At 60.0% G+C, this 8,997-nt stretch overlaps 1 protein-coding gene across 1 annotated transcript in view; it reads left to right on the top strand.

Annotated features, from left to right (window-relative positions):
- NPTX1 (neuronal pentraxin 1) overlaps positions 1-8,729 on the top strand; it is a 9,797-nt gene extending 1,068 nt beyond the window's left edge. The window contains exons 2-6 of the mRNA XM_034641546.1: positions 5-241; positions 526-733; positions 2,584-2,828; positions 3,985-4,164; positions 4,914-8,729. Coding sequence (XP_034497437.1) covers positions 5-241; positions 526-733; positions 2,584-2,828; positions 3,985-4,164; positions 4,914-5,135 — 1,092 coding nt within the window. The 3' untranslated portion in view covers positions 5,136-8,729. The remainder of the gene's footprint in view (positions 1-4; positions 242-525; positions 734-2,583; positions 2,829-3,984; positions 4,165-4,913) is intronic.
- Positions 8,730-8,997: the final 268 nt, after the last annotated feature.

The following is an 8,997-nucleotide window of genomic DNA, read 5'->3' as shown; positions in this document are numbered from 1 at the left end:
GAAGGAGACCATCCTGAGCCAGAAGGAGACCATTCGCGAGCTGACCACCAAGCTGGGCCGCTGCGAGAGCCAGAGCACCCTGGACGCGGGCGCCGGCGAGGCCCGGGCCGGCGGTGGCCGCAAGCAGCCCGGCTCGGGCAAGAACACCATGGGCGACCTGTCTCGGACGCCGGCTGCCGAGACGCTCAGCCAACTCGGGCAAACTTTGCAGTCGCTCAAAACCCGCCTGGAGAACCTCGAGGTCCGCGCGCGCACCGCGGTTCCCCTTCCGGCTTGTGCGCCCCTCTGCCCTGCCCCACCCCCACTCCTGACCCGGACCCACACCCCCACCCCCGCCTCGGCCGGGCGCTGATGCCTGACCGGGGCCGCCAGGAGCCTGCGGGGCCCTGCAGACGGCCACTCGCCCGAGCTCCCCGCCAGGCCGCCCCCGCATTCGCCCTGAGGGGACCGCGCCGCGGGCCTCCCGGCACGGTCCCCACTCCTCGCGTAACGGTGTGGTTTCCCCCCGCCCTTGCACCCCCGCAGCAGTACAGCCGGCTTAATTCCTCCAGCCAGACCAACAGCCTCAAGGATCTGCTGCAGAGCAAGATCGATGACCTGGAGAGGCAGGTGTTGTCTCGGGTGAACACTCTGGAGGAGGGCAAGGGTGGCCCCAAGAACGACACGGAGGAGAGGGTCAAGATCGAGAGCGCCCTGACCTCCCTGCACCAGCGGATCAGCGAGCTGGAGAAAGGTAATGGTCTGGGGTAGTCGGGGTGGGGGGGCCGTCATGCTGCCCGCAAGGCTCCCTGGGCCAGCAGGACCCTGCCTCAGGTCCCCGCTTCCTGCACAGCTCCTCCCCAGGCTGCGAAAGCCTGAAGCTCCAACACCCCTTCAGCCCCTTCCCGCTTCCTGAATCCCTGCTGGGTTTCCAGTCGGTGTTCCTGATAGGGCTGTGGCCCCCTGGACTGGGGACATATGGAGGGAGGGGAAGCAGATCGAGGAAGGGATTGATTGGTGTCGGCTGCGCCCTCCCTACACACAAGCACACACTGGAAGGATTTTTCCAAGTCTGATTTGTTTCATCTTCAGTAAGTTCGCGCTGTGGCTGTGACACTCCCAAGCCCTCCCTGGTAGGAAAGACTGGCTCTAGCCGGTCCCCATCCCCAGCAGGGAATGGGGTGCGGGCTGGGGATAGTCCGTTTTCTCCTACCTCCATAGCACCCCTCCTGCCCTCTGGGGATATCCGGTTTCCCCCCTTCAGGTGAGCCCCTCCCCGTGGTTTTATTTTCTGAATGGCTGAAGCCTTGACACCTTGCACGTTCTGTGGTTCCTGGGTCACCAACTCTGACCAGCCCCAACTGCACCCTGGGGCTCACAGATGAGCTGGGCTCAGCCTTGAAGTCACAGAAATCAAACAAGGTTGTAAAAGTGGGGGGGGGGGTTCCTGGGCTTGGAGCAGGGCCATGTGACCCTTCTTGGACCGCAAAATGTGCCGGATGGATTTAAACAGTGCCATCTTAAGGCACGTTATGTAACTGAAAAACAGATCAGGGGAAGGGACGGGGNCTGATACCTGAATGGATGGGGAGTTGCTGGCCCAGCAGGATACCTTCTAGAAATAATTCTTGGCCTGGGGGCCTGTTTCCTTGTGGACTCCCTGGCAAGCCCCAGCACACCCAGGAGCTGGCAGGTGTGCGTCTTCCTGGCTCAGGGCCCCGTGCCTGTGCCCACTGCCGGCTTGGAATGTTTTGCCTGGAGTCAGTCACACCATACCCAGGGCCACAGCTACAGTGCGTGTGTGGGTTGGGAGGGGGCAGACAACGGTTCCCCGAGACATCACTGGCAGGCAGGGAGCTGGTGGCTGTTGTGTAAAGGGAAGCTGTCAGGCCAGGAGCCTGATTTTTCAGGAAACACGGCAAGTTCGCCCTGAGAATGAGTGGCATAGTCCTCAAAGCAGCCACCTGGGGGGCCCTGGCTCCCTGCTGTCCTGCCCTCTCAGCAGGGCTCCAGGCAGGGGTGCTAGGAGAGCCTCAGGAGAACGTCTTTCTCTCCTGTGGGGTAGATAGGGTTCTGGAAATAGCCAGAGTCCTCAGGGCTCGTTGATTGGATCAGAAGAGCGGCCAGGGACTGCAGCACATCTGGTCTCGAGGGGAGTGTGCTGGGCGCCAGGGGCCTGCTTGTCTAGGGTGGGGGTCCAAGAGGAATATTTGTGAACGGCCTCTTTCAGGCCGGAGGAGACCTCCTGCCTCTGTGGCCACACCACCAAGGGCCGGTTTTTCTGGTGTGCGCTGACCCATTCCCTGCCCATGGCCACCAGGGTCCCCCCACCCCCACCCCAGCCTCCCCGTCGGGGGGGGCAGGATATGGGAGCCTGAGCAGCAGGCACAGAGATCTTGGGTCAGCTCTTTTGTTCTGGCTCTGTGCCCTCGGGCAGGGCAAAGCACTTGACCCCGCAGGGCCTCGCTCTCAGCAACTGTAGAATGGAGAGGAGTCTGCTCCTGGCTTCCCAGAGCTGGGCGGGGGAGGGGAGCACGGAGTGGGTTTCCAACAGGACCAGTGCCTCGAGGCGCAGATGATGGGACTGTGTCCTGTCCTTTCCAGGTCAGAAGGACAACCGCCCCGGAGACAAGTTCCAGCTCACGTTCCCGCTGCGGACCAACTACATGTACGCCAAGGTGAAGAAGAGCCTGCCCGAGATGTACGCCTTCACCGCGTGCATGTGGCTCAAGTCCAGCGCGGCCCCCGGGGTGGGCACGCCCTTCTCCTACGCGGTGCCGGGCCAGGCCAACGAGCTGGTTCTCATCGAGTGGGGCAACAACCCCATGGAGATCCTCATCAACGACAAGGTAAAGCCCCCAGCCGTCTGGACTCGCAGGACAGCATAGTGAGGCCCCCCAGGCCCCGCCCCCCCGCTGCTGGGGCAGGTCTGCAGCCGTGCCCCCCACAGCAGGGCCCATCCGGCAGGACCTGGGAAGCAAAGAGGAGGAGGGGCGCCCGCACCCACACTCCCTGAACAGCGTGAAGCTGGAACTTTCCCAGACAGAGGCCTCCCGGGGTGGGGGGTGGCGCAGGCTGACCCAGGGGGTCCTGCCTCCCTCCCATCGAACGCTGGCTCCTCCTCCCCCAGCTCGCCTCAGAACCGGCTTTGCTCCTTGTATGGGGAGGACCGCAGATGCCCTAGGGGTGGTGAAGCTACCCCCAGAGATTCTTCCAGAGTCCAAATCTATCCTGTTCAACCCCTCAGCCCTGGGAGGAACCCTTGGAGGGTGGGCCTTTCCTCTCCGGGGAGCCTTCTCCGAAGCGGTGAATGAGCTGCTAGCCCTCGGGCTCCCTGGTCCCTGTGGCAGCACTGGTAGGACACAGCTCAAACCCAGGCTGCGGATTGGAATCCCGGACCCTGCTGTTGAGGCCTTGACCACCAAGGGTGTTTCCTTGCTGGGCCCCATTCCCCAGGTTAAAGGGTGTGCGGGTCCTTTTGTCTGCCGCACCATCGTCCCCCCGGAATGCTAGCGGGGGGGGGGGGCGTCCCAGGCCGGAGGCTGGCCTGAGCTTTAGAAGACCTGGCGTCTCAGGCTCTGCAGAGGCTGTGCGGGTGTAAACCCTGAAGATCTGGCAGTTTCGTGTTGGAGGAGAGCAGAGAGGCCCAGGCCGCAGCAGTGAGCTGAGACCCCAGTGGTGGGACCCCCCCGCCAGGGCTGGTTTTGTAGACCAGCAGGGAGGAAGGAGGGTGAGGAGGGGTGAGGCCACTGTGCGTTCAGATCGATCACAGGGGCCCCCTGACAAGTCTCACATGTCCTGTGGGACTCCATGACGCGTCGATGGATGGGGCTGGCGGACAGTAAGGTCGCGGGGGCAGGTGCTGCGAGAATTCGGTAACGGCTCTCGGTATTTATTTTAAACGCTGTGATAGGAAGAGTACCGGTTGATGCGGTGAGTACTGACGATCACCGGCCCTCCGTGGTGCCCCCGCGCCCATCATGCCGTGTGTGTCCCGCTTGCCAGGTGGCCAAGCTGCCCTTTGTGATCAACGATGGCCAGTGGCACCATATCTGCATCACCTGGACCACCCGGGACGGGGTCTGGGAAGCCTACCAGGATGGCACCCAGGGTGGCAATGGCGAGAACCTGGCACCCTATCACCCCATCAAGCCGCAGGGGGTGCTGGTGCTGGGCCAGGAGCAGGTACTGGCCTGGGGCGGGGGTGCTGGCTGCAGGGGGAGGAGAGCCAGGGTGGGTGACCAGGATAAAGGGGGAGCAAGGAGGGAGTGGGAGGGAGAGGGAGCTGGTTCCCCCCTTTCCCAGAAGGAGCCAAAGGAAGCACGTGACGCAGCAGTTTGGGCCAAGTCCCTGCCCTGGGAGGGCTTCTCCAGAAGTACAAGGAGAGTGCGCTTTGCTCTCAGTGCTCTGGTGGCTGCCATGACCCTTTCTTTGGCACAGGAAGGCCAGTCTGCCCTTAGCGACGCATAATTTAGTTCCTGAAAGTGGTTTGTCTCCCATTGGGCATCCAGAGGGAAGCGCAGGTGGGAAGGTCCCAGGCCTTCTGTTCCCATTGGGCTTGGCAAAGAGTGACACCTGAGCTCATCTAGGCAGAGAGAGCAGCAGCGGCTGGCCCAAGGCCCTGCGCCCGTGGTGCCACATGGCCCCCGCTGACCCCCTCACTGGCCGAGGGACAGACCGCAGTCGGGCAGAGTCCAGGTGTCCCTGGGAGACGCTCTGCATCCAGTACAGAGGTGGCCAGTAGTGTCCCTTCTCCTGGGCTCCCCGTGGGAGGGGGGCCAGTGCAAAGCTGAAGACCCAGAGACAGGACATGAAACGGTGCTTCGAGGTAGATGTGAGGGCCCCTGATGGGGGAGACACGGACACATGCCCCCTCGAGAGACCCCCCCACCCCTACAGCCCCCTCCACCTTCACCCTCTGCTTTCCTCTGAAGGACACCCTGGGTGGCGGGTTTGACGCCACGCAAGCGTTCGTGGGCGAGCTGGCCCACTTCAACATTTGGGACCGCAAGCTGACCCCCGGGGAGGTGTACAACCTGGCCACCTGCAGCACCAAGGCCCTTTCTGGGAACGTCATCGCCTGGGCCGAGTCCCACATCGAGATCTACGGGGGAGCCACCAAGTGGACATTCGAAGCCTGTCGCCAGATCAACTGAGGCTCCTGCCGGCCAAGCCCCTGCCCTCGGGCCGGCCTGCCCGCCTCCCCCCTGCTTGTGCGGTGATGACCCTCTCGTGTCTTCTTCTCTCCCTCTCCCCAGGAGTGACTCAAGGCCCTCACCCGCGCACGCGCACACACACGGCCTGGTTCGCCCTCGTGCCCGGGAGGAGGTCCCGCTCCCCCCAAGGAGCCCGCGCTGGGTCTCAGGCTGCCCCGCTCGCGCTCGCAGGCGGCTGCGACATGGGGCCGAGCAGATGTAGGTGAGGATGTGTGTGGGGGCGAGTGTGTGTCTCTGGGGGGAGGTGCTTTCTTTCAGAATGAGCTGTCTCCTTTCTTCTTCCTCCGTGGTGTCGGGAAATCTCGCGACTGGTCGAGTATCTGTACTTGCCAACTGTGGGAGCTGCCTGCAGGCCTCGGGGCTGCGCGGCTTCCTCTGCACGCACGTCTGTCTTTGCACACCGTTTCCAGAGCCACCTCTCTCTACCGGGAAAATAAATGTCTTGTAGCGGTTGGTTCGAGGCCAGGGGGCCTCTCCACAGAGAACTTCTCTTTCGTAGTAGGAGCGGGTTCTCTCCGCCTGTGCCCCGGGATGGCACCTCGTGCTCTCGGGCAGTGAGGCCGGGAGAGGCTACCAAGGGGCGGGGGCGGCCTCAGGAAGCGGGCGGTCCCCGCCCAGTGTCCAGGTAGCTCCGCTCGGGTGGCATCTGATGGTGGCGCTGGACCTGCCCGCCCAGCTCTCTGGCTCTGGCCCAGGACCAGGTCTGCAGCCTGCAGTCTTGCGCCCTTTCAGGGGTGGGATCCCTCCCTGAAAGCTGGCAGCTGGTGCCCCGAGAGGGGGTGTGCCCCCCACAGCCCAGGAAGCCAGCCTTTCCTGGCGCCTGCCCTTCAGCCTCTGGCAGTGGGAGACCACAGGCACCCGCGGATCAGCTCAACAGGGGACCTTTTAGACAAGGAAACCCACATTCTGATTAAGAACCAGCCAGGTAGGGCCAGTGACACTGGAACCAGACCAGTGGATAAGAAGGTCCGAGCTAATTTTGACAGCCATATCCCTCCCACGCTCCCAGACCCAGGTCAGCTGGCCCGGTGAGTCCTCCATGGAGGCCTCCGGCAGCCTCCCACGTAGAGCCCAGCCCAGCCAGCACTGGGGCCTGAAACCCACTCCCCCTTCTTTACAGGGCTCCAGTCTTGCAGCAGCCCCTAGCCTGTCACCAGCTGGTGACCCCAAGACACGACCAGTGTCCAGGACCTTGAACTTTATTTTCCCCCATGAAAAGCACCCATACACATTTCCTTCTAGTCCTTCCGAGGCGGGGGGAATGCGTGTGTGCGTGTGCACGCGTGCGTTTCTGTGTGTGCATGTGTGTCGAGAGAGAGAGAGAGGAAGAGAGGAAGAGCGCAAAGACAGACCGTGCCCCAGCTGGGCTCCCTGCTCTATCTTGCCATCTGGGGGTCGCACGCCTTGAGGGCACCCTGGACTCTGCCACCAGGAGTCTAATTAGCAAAAGGCTGGCAAGTCTTTCTAGAAGTTCTCCCGCACTGCCTGCTCACCTACAGCTGCAGACGTTTCTTCGGGAGGAACAGGTGTCCCCGTCTTCTGTTCCTCCCGGGGCACCTGTCTCCTCACTGGCAGGTCCCTGTCGCGTCGGAACCCTAGTGCATCCGTGTGCGTCTGTGTTGGTGTCTCTGTGTTCGTGTTCGCGTGGGTGTCCGCACAGGACCCGGTCATGTTCTGTGACGCGTCGCTCTAGCTCGGAGGGTGCGGTCCGGGCTCCGTGCTGCGTGTTGTGGTTCAACAGTGGCTTTTTCTGAGACCCTTGTGCTTCGTCAGAGCCCGTCGGGTTGTGGCATCTTTGGATCTGCAGGGATCTTCTCTGTTTGCATGTCCCTTGGGGTGGCGCGTCCCTTGCTCCCTTGGTCTGATGTGTGTCCCCTGCCTGCATGGACTTCTGGTTCTGTGTCGTGTGCCCAGTGCCACCCATTGTCTTGTGACCATCCGCGTAGCTACCGAAAATGGCTGGATAAGCAAGCCAAGAGTGTCGGGGGAGGTCAAGAGAGGGATCGGTTTCCCTCTCCCTCCTCCCTACTCCCCAAACACACCAAGAAGTATTTTTCACATGTAGGTTGACAAGGAGCCTAAACAAAGCCCGTGATTGGGACGGAGCGAGAGCTTGGAATCACCCCTCTAGACCAGGTCGGCCCCACCCCTCACTTCAGCCCCCTCACGGCGGTTGCTTAGGCGAGGCCCAGAGGGGGCTGGGTGCTCTCCTGCCAGCACCCCCACCAGCCCCTGCCGATCTAGCGGACTGCAGACCACCCTCCGCCCCGCGGGTGAGGTGGGAGCTGTCCGTTCAGGACCACAAGCCATCCTCTGCCCTAGCTAGAGACGGGCAGAGCACACCCCAGACGCGTGTACCTACGTCCCTTTGGCCTCCTGCCCTGTTCACCTTCCTGGCCCTCCCCCTGAAGCCCCCGCGGTGCCAGGGACAGAAGCTGACATTTGGCTCCCTCCCCGCCCCTAGCTGGAGCCTGTGCCAAGCCCCCCGACTCCCTCACTGTGTTAACACTTGGCACTTTGCCGGCCCCAAGAAAGGTCAATGACACAGCCACAAATCTAGTCCGCGTAGTCTCCCATCTCCTTAATCTGATCGACGCTCCCTCTTGCACTGAATAACACGTGCCTATCTCAGGTAAGCCGTTTTATAAAATAAGAAGACACACAGCACTGCCCAGGCGCTGTTAGCTCTTGCCGAGCGGGTGTCCCACAGCTCCCTGGGTGTCCGAGGTGGGGGAGCTGCCGACAGAGGCTCTCCGGGCCCTCGGGGCTTAGATCCCACTGGAATCGTAAGCCTTCTTGCTTTTGATAACACAGTATTATTTCTCTTACTGTAGAAGAAAAAGTTTATTACCAAACAAGAGTATTTTTATGAAAGAAAAGGACAAACCTATAAAATTAACTCAACCTATATCTCCCTGGAAAATACTTTCAGGCTCCGCCAAAATGTAGGACTGAAAGGGTGTATTTTGGAAGAAAGAGATACATTTTGTATGCTTTCTTTTCCTTTTGTAGATTCCCAGTTTATTTTCTAAGACTGCAAAGATCACTTTGTCACCAGCCCTGGGACCTGAGACCAAGGGGGTGTCTTGTGGGCAGTGAAGAGGGGGGAGAGGCTGGCGTGAGGCTCAGTTATTCCAATGAGCTCCAAAGAGGGGCCGCCTGCACTCAAAGGTTTTGGGGACCAGGATGTGAATCGGCCATTTACGGTGGACCCTTTGCCTCGGAGCTGACTTAAGTCGAGGACTTGATCAGTTCCAATCCTGGTAGAAAAAACTAGGGTTCCGTGTTGTTAACACAAAGAGGATAGTACCCTTTATAATCTCATGGCAACCAAAATGTGGCTTGACACAGCTGTGGTTTCATCTTTTAAAACACAGTGTGTAAATTTGTTCAACTAATGATGGGAAATGTGTCACTTCCATGCACAGTGGTCTTAAGTGCAATTTGTTGAAGGGGAACAAGGCATTGAGGAGGAAAAAAAAAAAGCCCAATACTTAGAGTCCCAATTTTGTCTTATTTGCCAAAAAAAAAAAATCCAACAAAGCAAACCCCCTCTGGTTGATATTGTTATAATGTATATATATACTGTATAAAGGAAAGAGAATTGATGTATCTTACTTTTTCATTATTTGCTAACCAAAGCTGTACATTTTTCATATGATCTGCAGCCTTTTGGGTATCAAATGGGTCAAAACCATGGGACCTGCCACCTCCCATCAGCAATTCTGGAAATGCACTATTTCTACTGGTATTGCTTTTTTTTTCATTTTCTTGCTGAAACGACATGAATTGTTGAGTTTAT

The sequence above is a fragment of the Ailuropoda melanoleuca genome, chromosome 13 (assembly GCF_002007445.2).
Source record: "Ailuropoda melanoleuca isolate Jingjing chromosome 13, ASM200744v2, whole genome shotgun sequence".
Classification (NCBI taxonomy): domain Eukaryota; kingdom Metazoa; phylum Chordata; class Mammalia; order Carnivora; family Ursidae; genus Ailuropoda; species Ailuropoda melanoleuca.
This window is presented reverse-complemented; position numbering and strand designations above follow the sequence as displayed.